General features: G+C 40.1%; 2 protein-coding genes across 3 annotated transcripts in view; one reads left to right on the top strand and one right to left on the bottom strand.

Moving 5' to 3' along the window:
* LOC119896089 (pecanex-like protein 1) overlaps positions 1 to 4,659 on the top strand; it is a 31,199-nt gene extending 26,540 nt beyond the window's left edge. For both annotated transcript variants that reach the window (XM_038709563.1, XM_038709562.1), the window contains exons 35-36: positions 44 to 450; positions 2,253 to 4,659. In XM_038709563.1, the coding sequence (XP_038565491.1) occupies positions 44 to 450; positions 2,253 to 2,411 (566 nt within the window). In that variant the 3' untranslated portion in view covers positions 2,412 to 4,659. The remainder of the gene's footprint in view (positions 1 to 43; positions 451 to 2,252) is intronic.
* A 1,651-nt stretch (positions 4,660 to 6,310) lies between these two features.
* zgc:165604 (uncharacterized protein LOC792578 homolog) lies at positions 6,311 to 11,542 on the bottom strand. The gene is made up of 7 exons (XM_038709564.1): positions 10,933 to 11,542; positions 9,823 to 9,977; positions 9,472 to 9,538; positions 9,142 to 9,273; positions 8,249 to 8,404; positions 6,755 to 6,877; positions 6,311 to 6,667 (listed from the first exon to the last, which is right to left on the bottom strand). The coding sequence occupies exons 1-7, from the start codon at positions 10,994 to 10,996 to the stop codon at positions 6,468 to 6,470; spliced, it is 897 nt and encodes a 298-aa protein (XP_038565492.1). The 5' UTR covers positions 10,997 to 11,542; the 3' UTR covers positions 6,311 to 6,467.
* Positions 11,543 to 13,460: the final 1,918 nt, after the last annotated feature.

Genomic DNA, 13,460 nt, shown 5'->3' with positions numbered 1-13,460 from the left:
AAAGTAAAACTGACTAAATGAAATGGCCTTTCTTGCATTTCAGGTACAGACAACCCTGTAGGTCCAACCCAGAGCTGGCCTCACCACCCCCAACCTCTCCCATTAGCCCTGCTCAGCCAATCTGAGGGCAGGATGGAGGCGGGACTGTTCACATCCCTACAGCGCACTTCCTCCATCCAGGGCCTCCTGGGTCAACAACTGTCCAGCTCCCAGCTGTCCTTCAGTAGCTCTGTTGTTCCACCTCCTCTGCCAGGCCCAGAGCGCTTCTGCCCGGCGAGTCTTCTGGAGAACTCGGGGCACAGGTCAGGCCAGCGGGCTGGCCTCGGGCAGGGCAGCGGACTACACTATGAGAGCCACTTTGGCAAGTGGAGTTTTTCAGGCAGAAAGGGCTTTAACGGACCAGCTGCAGTGGAGGGAGAAGGAGTTACAGTACAGACCATACGCACACAGGTGAGGAAGTGTCTTTTACTATTCAGTCATTTGTAACTTTAGGCAGGGAAATGTCCAGCCCATAGAACACAACAGAAAAGGTCCATCCAGATAACAATTTTGCCCTCAACTATACCTAAGAGCACCATTAATCCAAGTTCAGCTCACATTTTGGCCTGTATCTTAACACCTTTCACATATCATCTCAATCCCCTGAGTTCCAACAAGAAAAATCCAACAATTATAGTTCATTCAGAGACGGTTTTTGTCAAAACCCTGTTTTTGCTTCTTGTCCAACAAAGAAAATCTAGCTTCACAGTATACAAAAGGAAGCGTCTCAGAGATGTGGAGTTACAGCGATTAGTCAGTCAACCATTTTTATAATCTATTAATTCTTAATCTAAACATCATAAATCTCAGGTTCTAGCTTCTTAAATTTGAATTTCGATGTTGACGGTAGCTGAGTATATTTTTATTTCTAGTAGCTTAAGTTATTTCTTCTTTAACCATTTTAATTCTACTTCATTTACCACCTTTATTTTATTAAAGTACAACACAAGTTACTACTACTAATGAACATTAATGGAAATAGTGTATGTAACCTACTGTGTTCAACACTAATGTACTAGTACTAACAATAATACCATATATTACTCATCATTATAATTATTACATTTTAATGATAATCAGGGCTCTCCTACATAGGCAATATATTTTTGTCATGCAGAAGTTATGAACTTGTGTATATAATCTGCCAAAATGACTATTTTCAATATTGCATATTAACATTAGTTTATCCCTTTACCAGCACACTTTCATTGTAGCCAAAGCTACAAGAATATTTCAACCACCATCTATGATATAGTGACCTAGAGGAAATGCTCCCCTTGAATGCATCTAATACTACATGACTGTCTACAAGGAGTAACTGCAACTCAGATTTCACAGTAATAACTACAGTAACTAACAACAGACAAGCTGCATGCAGATATATTTAGAATACATTAAACACTATAGTTTAACCACTCATTAATGTTAGCGCCCTTCTGCTGATAAACATGGCATTAGCTAGCTTTCTGGGAAATCTAATTTAGCAATGGGCAGCTTTAGGCTAGCTACTATAAGTGATGTTAGAAAATATTTAGAAGTGATGAACTAGTGAGAACTGAGAGGACAGTTCACTAGAACTGCCCCACTGTTTCAGAAATAAATCTACAATCAACTTTGTCGACAGCGTAGCCTCCACCACTCACCTACTGTAAAATTAAACATACTGCTGTGACCCGGGAGGAAGCCAGGAGAGGGCAATGAAAAACAGGCGGGTTAGCAAGTCATGAATGTGACAAATGACCAACTCACTGGTAACGCCCGTTCCTGTTTCTGCATGCTCTGGTAGACTTCGGTCAGCTGATAGTTTTGTTTAGTGTTGCCACAGTCTTTTTAACAGAGGAGCAGCAGAGTGCCCTCTCATGGGCAAACTATGCTAACAATAGTGACCTGAGTGAAGGATTCGACTCCCCATTTCTTTTTTAATAGTCATAGATACTGTTACAAACACCGATACTGATTTATTTGCAATTAGCTCATATCGGCTGATAATATCTGCACAACAATAAATCTGTTGGGCTTAAAGACAATCTTACCCTTTATTGTTGCTAAGCCACATTAGGGGGGCTTTTTGCCTGTTTGGTCAGTGGTGACATGTTGATGATAAATAGATACCCAGATCTACTTAATTGTTTTTTTATGGTTCTGACAAATAGTTGTGTTTTTCAATGGAAGTGCAGATTTTTAGATTTCTTTTATAAATCTGTCTTTTACAGCCTACTCCTCCTGCACCCCTGCAAGAGGCCAGTCTGACGCACACCCTGGATCCTCTGGGAGCCACTCAGACGATGGATCCACTCCTGCTGACTGCAGGGGACCCCCCCACCCCCCGGGAGGAATCCACAGAGCTGCCTTTACTTGAGCACCTGCGCTGAGTCTGCACTGGGAGAAACCCCAAGTGACATTCTCTGCAGTGAAAGCACACCGCGGTCTGATCTGGGCCGGGTCGGACTAGACTCATTCCAGCCTTCGGGACTCATTCCATCAATCCTCCTTTGTCTAACTCAGTGCAACCATGATTTGTGAATCCTCTAATGGCCCGCTGCAATACCGGGTAGATTTGGTTATACACACACCACCCCTCTCCTTCTCAGCCAAAAGAGTTAAACATCTGATAGCATGCTGAGCTGATTCACGTCAGATCATGAAATGATTTCCGCAAACCGGTTTATTCCAAAGTCAGTTTTCATCATTAGTCATAAGGCCTGATGATGTATTTTTCTTTCTGACAAAGGCACTCGGTGTCTCTATGGACGACCTTTTGGTTGGAACAGTAGTGACAGGCCAGAAAGGCCAGTGCAATTATAAGGGATGTTTTGCTTGAGGATTGGTTATTTTTCTATACTGGATAATAGAGGATTGCCTCTGACTTTGTCTCACTTGACATCTGTAGCAGCAGGGGGTTTTTTTGTTTTGGTTTTTGCATAACCAATTAAAAAAAGATCCTATAGTATGTTGCTGTATGTGCAGGTGAAGGATATGTGGAAACCATTATAAGCCTTGTTTTGTTTTTCCCCATTTTACAGTCTTCAGTGGACCTACCGTTAAGTGTCAGACAATATTGACAAATTTCAGGAGCCTCCACTTCTTCATCTTCCCTGAACATTATACATATTCAACAAGAAAAGAAAAAAACACATCCCACAAAAATTGTCATCTTCGTCCTCTGGCCTATTTTCTACAGAGGTGCCTGACAACATCAACACTCAACAGTTCTGTTTTTGAGCACGTTTCGGGGGAGGGCGGGGGGAACTCCCTTCTATCCCAGCCAACATGTGGTGCTTTTACCGCAAGTTTACAGTCTATTTAGGCCTGGACACAAGTCCTGAATCTGACTAGCAACACAGAGATGTGGGATGACTTCGGACAGATCTGGTGCCCGTAGATCAGCATCAAGCGGAGGGTGAATCCAATCTGAAAATTGTGTTGATCACAAACCTGCAAACCTGGAGTGTCAGAAACTTAAAGCCTTTTTTGGGTAAGTGGAATGTCCTTTTTTTGTTTTTACTTTACTTGAAGAATCACAAATTCCTCAGTGTTGTGCTGCACTGAGTTTGTTTTCTTTGGATGACCGATCAACGACGCCCTCTCTGATCAGATCCACTCAGCTCATGACTTTCTCAATAGCAGGGACCCAGGCTGCTTTGTGTGGGGAGCTCTTGTTTTCTTTGCCTGCAGTTTGGCCCCTCCTGTTACTATACTACTGCTCCTGCATCTCCTGCTACTACTAATATACCCACTACTACTGCTGTTTCTACACCAGTTAAATCCAGCGTTTTAGTTGGAAAAATAACAAAGTTGAATACATACTGAAAGCAAAGGTGGAATATTTATTTGATTATTATTGTCTTACAGATATCTTTAACAGGGTTTGTCAATATGGTGTGCTGATGTATGAAATTGGAAATCTGCCTTCTGTCAACTGTACCCACCCCTCCCTCAACTTATTTGATGTTATCACATTTGTATCATCTCACCAATGGCTGTTTTTCTTTCTTTTTTTTGAAGTGAACATAACTGGAAGTATTCCTGAGAAGTCACTTTAAGTTGGTTTCTTTCCCGCTCTTGCACTCTTCGTGTTCCACCAGTATGAAACACCGATAGAGGGTTAATGTAGATCCTGTAACACAAAAAAAAGAAGCTGGCAGTCGGAGCAAATTCGGCCCCAAATGTTTCCCCCAGGTCCAGCAGTTTTGTCCCTATGTTCCCATTTGTCTGCTGTGGTTGAACGATTCTGAAATAATTATCGCATTAACAGATAGTTTTCTCACCAAATAATCTCTCAGAAGCTGCATTCCCCTGTAGGAAACTTGAAAGGAGGCCAGTGTTCTCAGGGTCTATATAAGGGAAAGAAATGAGGCCTCTGGGATGACTTTTTGTCCAAAGGGAGAAAACTGAAGGGTCATGGTTATGAGGCAGGTGGAATAGTGGGTCACACTGATGTTACAAATGCCCCCTTTTTTACAACATTTTACTTTCTCTGGGTTAAAATATTTTGTGCATGCTGTTAAAACCACATCTGTTGAATCACTCTGGCGCTTGTTTTTTTTTTCCTACTTTCAGATCCTTACAGCATCTGAACAAGGGGGACACACTCCATACAAAGCTTATCTTTTTGTTTTTCCTGTGAATGAAAAAAAAAATCTTTAGCAGCTCAGATTTGTTTCAGTCTAAGCTGTGAAGAAGCTAACACAGGTGAAAAGTGCTTCAGTATCCCTCAAAACACGTCAGTAACTCCCTCGACTCAGGAAAAACAGAGACTTTCTGATCAGTGCTGTTTTCTGTTTTTCTTTTCTCCTCATTCATCTTGTTTCCAAAGCAACAGGGAGTAATATTGTATTTTTTTTTTGTTGGGGTTTTTTCTTTGCTGGGAGTGAGGAAAGCACAAGCTCACGGACAGACCTGGGTGTCAATTTAAAAAGGGATTTCTTAATCTCTGAAATTATGTACAGCATGTTTCGTATATAAATATATATTTAAAATATAAATCTATTTTATTATTATTGGATTTTGGGTTCTTGTACATTTAAGACACTATGTTGAGGGGAGGGACTCTTGTGTTTACCCATCAGAGGGGTGAGCTGAGTGGAGAGAGGCACTCTTCACATTGAAATGTGCAGTTTGGGAAGAATGAATTAATACTTCTTTTGCACAAAATGTATCATACACCATCCCACTTTATCGTTTTTATTGTTTTAGTTATTTTGGGAGAGGGGTCTTTTATTTAAGAACTTTAAGTCAATGTTAAATGTTCTGTACAGTTTTTTTTTTTTTTTTATGTGATTGCTTTTTTTTTTTCTTCTTTTTTTTTTCCTCCTATTTAAATTAAAGATTTTTGTGTCTTTGTTTGCAAATACACTGCTGTGAGTGATTTTATTTTCCTTTTACTTTGTCCTGTTGTGGGTGTTTTTTGTCCGAGGAATCTTGAGACTTTGCCTTAATTTGTACTTCTTTTGAAACCTTTAAATGATCATGTTTAACACCCTACAGTAGTGCAATAGTGCTGTATACTTATTCAGTAGTTTTATGCTGTGGATCTGCTAAACAGGAGGGATAAAAGCTGGTTAAAAGCCAGAGTCATAGTGAACTTGTGAATTGCATTTAACAAGCTTGCAGACATCCAAACTTAGTAGTACTGGGGAAAGCAATGCCGTGATGGCAGAAATGTACAGATAAACTGTAACTATTCATATCTGTAGAGGTCAGATGAAACAAACTGTACCTGTTGGCCGCTGCAGCAGTCAATGTTTTTTCCTCTCCCAAGGCAGAGTGATGTCTCTCCTCTTTTCAGTCTTGACACTGAGCTCTTATTATGCACCGCTGCACATCAGGCTGATTCTTTGGGTCATCATCCTAATGCTTCAGCTTACCAGCCTCAAGCGCCTTCCTGGTCTGCGGCGTCTTTTTCTCTCTGGTCTGTATGTGTCAAGTGGGCTGCATTACTTGTGATGAACACCGTTGACATCCAGAGTAAGCTTGTCTGAATAGGTATTTTATTACAGATCTGATATGTAAAAGCAACACTAGTGAAGATGATTAGTTTTTTGTTGTAAGACTTGATGAATTCAAAGTTGAGGATCAGGTTTTAGGGTTTAATGTGAAGGCTTTAGTACTGACATTTGGTATCCGGATACTGAAAGGAACGATGGAGGGAAAGATTGTCTTTAAGTGCATTTCTGATCATTAAAGTCAGGGGATCCTGGGTGCCCTTTAATCATGTAGGTTTAATGTGGAAAAGATTGACACTAGATTGTTGTAAATAAAATACCACACCTACTGAAAACATGGGCATTTATTTCAAAACGTATGATGCTGTACAGAGATACAGTAGTATACAGGGAGGCTGTCTAGACATAAAAATCCAGTCTTTTGTTTGATACCGGGGTTGGAGCTTTTCTTTTTTTTTTTCTTTTCCTGTGGATGTTGAAAAATCAAACAAAGGAGCGCTTCATCAGAGACGGAGTATACCGGATCTCATTGTAACACTCCTCCTCCTCTTTCCCCTCCCTCCACCTCCCATCCTGTCCCGTGCGATGGAGCCACAGCACGAGTGCCAGCAGTGCCAGCAGCACCAGACTCATGGACAAGGTCAGCAGCACACCCTGCAGTATGCCCGAGGACCTGTCTGGGGCTGCGGAGGAAGACAAAAACATTAAAATCATGCTGGTGGCTGTAGTGAAAAGTGGCAGAGAGGATTATGGGTGGACAAAGCGCTCACCGCTGTAGATGGACAGGTTGACATAGCAGTTCTCTTTTCCTAGGAGGTTAGCGGCAGAGCAGCGATACAGGCCAGATGTCTGAGATGACACATTGACAATTTGGACGGAGCCTGACAGATGCCCTGAGCGTGTGAGAGAGAGAGAGAGAGCGAGAGGGGGGGGGGGGCAAAGTATGAGCATAATGATTTATTTCAAATGCTTAAAGGAGCACTCAACTGATTTTACACATGAAGTTTGGTTTTACCCTTGACGAGGAGTCCTACGCAACCTGTGACAACCGTAGTTTAAAGTATTTTGTGGCTCTGGAGAAGCTTTGCAAAGGAACAGCCTGACATAGTGATGTCATCAGGGTTAGCTTGACTTTGGGCTTGAGACTAAAACTTTTTTTATTTAACTGAATACAATGTAAGGTGGGGTTTGAAAGATGTGGGCAATTAAGAGGCAGGAATGAGGGGTCAGATGAAAGATGCTGTGCAGTTGCATTATGGGAAGTGTAGGATAGCCTACAGCTTTTTTTTGTAATGTAAGGGTTCAGAGTGTAAGATTTAGTGGCATCTAGCGGTGAGGTTGCAAATTGCAACCAACTGTCCAGTCTACCACTGCCCCCTACCCTTTCAAAGAGTGTAGGACAGCTACGGTGGCTGACACAGCACAAAAGGTGTCTCTTCTGAGACAGCAGAGAGTAGCCAGTCAAGAAATTAGGTTTCTTTAGGTATATAAGAAATTATTATAATATAATATATAATATTATTGTGACTTGGCCACTGACAGATAACATGGAAAATGTAAGCCAAGAGTGTGAAACACTGTCACTGTTTCTGCACCACAAACCACATAATACATAGACGGTTTATACAAACATAACTGTTTATTATGTAAGGTCTTTATACACCACTGAAAACATAGTTATGGAACTTGTATTGCATTTCTGTCAATAGAGCCTCAGAAATATTACACACTGGACCTTTAATCCATACTAGAGACTAAAAGTCAGGGTATCTCGGATTCTGCTGCTTCGATTATAACAATGTTTTTTCTTTTTAAATGGAGTCTCTTATGAGTCCCCCAACTTTATGGGAGTGATGAAGAACCGCTTTTGCAGTCTTCTGGACACACACTTTAAAATACTTACATTCCCAATATCGCCCATGAATTTTTCCTCAAGTAGCTCCAGTTTTGATTGTCACTAAATCAGCTTCACCACACTAAAATTTAGTAAGACTATACAATGCAACAAAATTTCCCCTGCACTATTGAATTCAATATGTCTTACATAATAACTGATGATAATGATTCTGCCAAAGAATTGTTTGGTTTGATTACAAACACGTTATTTAATGTACAGGAGCCCTGTGTGTGAGTGAGTGAGTGGGCAGTATTACTAATGTCCCCATAACATAAATCATTACATTTTAGAGTGTAAGTGAAATTAATGTCCTGGAAGTGATGAAAACACAACTTTGTGTGTGTGTGTGTGCGCGCGTGACACTGACCCTCCATGTTGATGGGAAGTGCAATTTCCTCTGGATTCAGTTTATCCCAACGGATCTCCGGAGTGGGGACACCCTCCGCTACTGAGCAAGACAGCGTGACACTTCCTCCCATATCAATATCTCCATCCCACTGGCACACAGGCAGCGAGGGTGGTGCTGCAAAAAAAAAATCTGATTAATTTTTAAAAGGATGGAGTGCAGTGGAACTCTTAGAAATAGATGTAAGCATTTAATTGTGTGTCGAGACAGCTTGTTTTGCGTATTTCTTCAGGAAATGTCTTGTTAAATGTTCCACTGCACATCAGACTTGGAACTGGCATTTCAGTTAGCTCATTACAAATGTAAACACAACATAACAAGTTGAGAGGTTGAGGTTGATGGAAATGTCATTAGTGTTTTTGAGTATTCAAGCATTGCTAAAATAAAAATCATTTGCAGTAGAGAAAAGGTTAAGGGATAACCAAAGTATTTACAATTTATCTTGAGAGGAACATGAACGCGTGTACCAAATTTTACAGAGAAAACTGTTGTTGAGGCAGTTCGCTCAGAACCACAAATATCAAACTCATCGTGGCACCACGAATGTCTGTACAGAATTTCAATCCATCAAATAGTTGTTGAGATTTTTCCGTCTGGACCAACATTATCGTGATTAGAGCTACGCTGCTAGCATGGCTAAAACCAACTTGTTTGGCCCCTCTATTTGTCCTACAAAAAATGCACACCAGTAATGGCAAATATGGTTGGGATTACACCAAATATCAGTATCAGACTGGAAAAATACATAGCTGCATCCCTAACTCACAGCATATTAAATGATGATTTCTTCAAGCATGTACGTGCCATTGAACTTGTTTACTCTAGTAGAACTGGACAATGTGTGATACGCTTACCCAGGACACTGAGCTCCAGTTCTCCAATGCCAGGATCTGCCGTCTCTGGTGGGTTATTAACCATGCAGCGGTAAATACCAGCATCTGACACACGTGTGTCATTCAGGACGATGTCTGCACTCCATGGAATACCTGCAGTTGGTTTACATTAAATAATGTTTTTGTCCCGTCTTCACTTATATATTTATCCTTAAGGACGTTTTGAATAAACAACAGATTTATTTGTATAGCTAAAAAGGTAAAGTATTAAATATCATTTTAAAGAACTGTCATTGAGAAGCAAATAAAAAAACACCACAATTCAGATAAAAAGGGTTTCACTGGTCATACCTGTAAAACCCACCCTGCCAATGAGAGCTGGGTCTTCAATCACCTGTCCATGGTCATACACAATCACCTGGAAATGACATCATCCATTAATAAGTTGTTTCAGACCATAAAAATACGGACAGACTTGTGTTTTATTGAAGGGATTCTTAACTCTGTGTGTGTGTGTGTGTGTGTATAAATAAACTTTCTCATTATTCACATTGCAGCAGATTCAGACTTTCAGCTCAAACACCCATAGAAGTTCAAATGAAATACCTGATATACTCTGATATATCTGATCACTTTGCCTGCAGCTTGTTGTTGAGAGACCTTCTTAGGGGCGTCTGTGTGTGTTTGTGTTGGGATTCAGACCTGTATTGGGATTTCTGGACTTGAGAAGGGAGCCAGAGTCCAGATGACGTTGAGTCTGGAGAGGGGGCTGGAGGTGAAGAAGGAGCAGGGCAGGATGACAAAATCCCCTTGAACCACGTTGAGGTTGGATTCCCTCATGGTTACCCGGAGTGCAGCTGTGTCGGAAAACAAGGCAGGTTGGGATAAACAAAAATGAGACACATGATACAAGAGGCCTTTCAGTTTGGAGGAGGTATTTCTTAATTTCCTTCATGTTTTATTGTTGCTTTTAACCTCCCTTGTTTTCCTGTTCACATGCAGACTACCGCTCTCCTCCCTCTCCTGCTTCATTACTGAAATAATGACACCCCCTCCCACACACACACTCTCCTCATCCCCAGGCCTTTTGTGTGTGGGAGGGGGGGGGGGGGGGGATTCAGCGTGCATATTAGTTGTTAATTACACTTGACAGCTTTGAGGGTGAGCCAAACTGAACTGAGTGGAACAACAGCCCACTTCACTGGGATGTGTTCATGAAAAAATAGTTCACGACATTGTCTCCATGTGTAGCTCACCAGTTTCTAAAATGTCTCTCTTTGTAGAGTCTTTCAAATTAAGACACTCAATATGACAAACATAGGCTTTGTTAAAAAAGTGTTGCTTTTCTTATACAATTGAAACCCTTTGTGTGCACAATCTTTCATTTCTAGTTGGAAATTGTTTTTGACAAAGTTTTAAAATTATAATTTACAACAAACACTTTTAATATGTTTTGTGAAACCTCACAGTCAAACATATCTTTCAGAATATTCAAGGGTTCAAACTCAGGTACAAACTTAGTTAGTCCATTTTTAACGCTACATTCTCAGTACTGTGGAACTACACGCCACCCTCAAGTCTACACTAGATTATTAGGGTCTGTTAAACCTATAATATTTACAACAGAAAAACAAAAATAACAAACACACGATTAATTTTCCAACCACCAAAATCCCTGTAAAGAGGTATAGAAAAGAAGATCCCTTTAAAACACTTGGAGCTAATAGCAGTGTGTTCAAAGTGACCAATATTTCTCATCCTGTCTTACCAAATTTGTGTCAAAGCTTAAAGACAGTAGACGGGCCCACTCACCATTCTCCAGAGCGGTGAGACACACACACAGGGTCAAGAGCATCCGTCTCCCAGAAGAACCCATAGCTGAGAGGAAACACAGAGAGGCAGCCCTCTCTTCCCCCTGTATACAAGCTGGTGGCCAAATAATCAGGCATGCATGATTAATCTATTGAGTGATACAACCAACCCCACCCTCCTTTATTTTCACTCTCAGTCACTTTAATTTTCACCTCTCATCATCTGTTTGTTCAACTAAAGTGACTGCAGGAAGATTTTTTTATGAAGTCCTATTAATTGTCCAAACCCACTAGCTATTTAAGTATGTAATTTAATTTTCTCCAGTATGGAAAGTGTATGGGTATACGGGTCAGCTTGTAGTCTAATTAGTCAGTATAATGTAAAAAAAACTGCAGCTCCTCCATATAAAACATTACCTATTAGGCACAAGACAACATCCCATGATGCTGCAGGGTAACATATAGCATGTGGTGCAAAGCAGCTAGCTTATGTTGCCATGGATGAAGGAAGCCGTTCTGCGGATTTTCTCTCCAGATAATCAGCTGAAAAACACTTTCATGCCGCTGAGATGCGATAACGTTATTGATAGGAGAAACACACTTTTAATTTCTAATTTAAAACTTTTAACTTTTGCTTCACAGCGGCCACTGTGGCCACAAGTGGCAGTGAGAGGATGACAATGATGTCAGTAGATGGAGTACTGTGCTTAAGTACAGTTTCGAGGTACTTTGTATTTTTTGATGCTACACAATACTTTTACTCCATCACACTTCAGAGGGTAATATTGTACTTTATACTCCACTACATTTATCTGACCGCTGTAGTTACTGGTTACTTTGCAGATTATTTTTACAAAATCAGTTTATAACATTGTTAAAGATTAAACCAGTGTTTCCAAACCTTTTGGGCGTGTGGCCCCTTACTAAAAAAGCAGTGTCTAGTTGGGGCCCTTTTTCATGTGTCAGATGTCTATGAGTAGTATAACTGTTTGAGGCCTGCAGAGGACAGGTGTATTTATATGAGCTACAGCAGTAAAATGCAACATACATACTGCTGCATTATTATAAACAATCTAATGGCATCCAGTACATCATATTACATGAGGGCCTTTTTTTCTGTGGAAAGAATATTTTTACTTTTGATACTTTAAGTGCATTTTGTTGATACTACTTCTGTACTTTTACTTAAGTAAAGGATTTAAGTACTTCTTCCAGCAGTTGGACTTTTCTTTTTCAAAAAGGAGGACTATGTTATTTCCTTTATTTTTCAAAAACGTGTCTCGCTTTCGGGATGAAAGTTATTTTTCAGAATTGCTGGAATAGCCTAATTAATGGACCAATCTTTAACTGAATGATAATCAAGCAAAGCATTTTTTGATTCCGACCTCTCAAAAATAAGGATTTGATGGTTTTATATCGCTATAAATGGAATATATTTTGTTGTGGCAGTGTTGGTTAAAGAAAACACCCAAACTTAGACATTAGGAAATTGTGACAGACATTTTTCTATTTTTAGGCATTTAACTAAACACCTAATCAATTGATACAAAAACATTGACAGATTGATCGCTAACAAATTATATGATGAGTGATGATAATGAATTGAGATTTGCGGCACAACTTTTCATCTCAACTACTTGAGGTTTGAGGTCTGTTACAGTTTTGTGGATAACAAGCCCTGTCATCTCCCATTTCTCATTTCTCTTCCGTTTGTAGCTTGTGTCACTGAACAAAAAGAGCTTCCACTTGTTATTTTTCAACAGTGTGAACTAACAGCTAACTTATTATTTGTACTCCAAGGGATGCTAAAATAAGACACATCTGAGGAAGTGATGAGCTAAAATCAGCTGCTAACACCACTCTGCCTTTCTGAGTTAGTACTACTAACTACACATAATTTGAGTAATAATTGACATCATGTACAGATGTAAAAATCTGAAAAAATAAAAATTCCTCCTAAAGCCTGTCCATCCTGGTGGAGTCCAAGAAGAGCTTTCTTTCTTGGGAAAAAAAAATTGGTGGTTTTCCACTTATCAGTACAGTGATTCATGGATTCAGGGCAGTCAAAGATCTAAGGCTGTCACTGGTGTGAAGAAATGTTCAAAGATCAGAGTCTGACATTTGCAGCGAGTCGTCTGGTGATAAGAACATCATCCACTTATGACCTATGGGCTAAACAAAAATGCTGTCATTGCCTCTTTTTTGATGGATTTACATAAAGTGTGTGACTCGCAGAAGTCCATCTGCCTGCCAAGTTCTCCAGTGATCAACCAAATATGTTCCAGTTCAGTGCTCTTCACCAGTCAACACACATGTAAGATTTAATGAATCCCATATAGGAACACAAGGAAATTGTTTTACACATGAGCATTTTAATGATTCTGGTAGTTTCTTGAGATTCTCTTAAAAAATCCAAATGAAACAAAAATCCAGTAGCTAAAGATTTGAGTCAGACTGGACCTGCCAAAAAAACTAAAGGTTTTTGAGGTGAGAGCAGCAAAGCAATATGTGACCTTTTCAAGTTTTCAA

The sequence above is a fragment of the Micropterus salmoides genome, unplaced genomic scaffold (genome assembly GCF_014851395.1).
Source record: "Micropterus salmoides isolate LMB-PRFRI ecotype aquatic unplaced genomic scaffold, ASM1485139v1 Ms_hic_scaffold_9, whole genome shotgun sequence".
In the NCBI taxonomy this organism is placed as follows: domain Eukaryota; kingdom Metazoa; phylum Chordata; class Actinopteri; order Centrarchiformes; family Centrarchidae; genus Micropterus; species Micropterus salmoides.
This window is presented reverse-complemented; position numbering and strand designations above follow the sequence as displayed.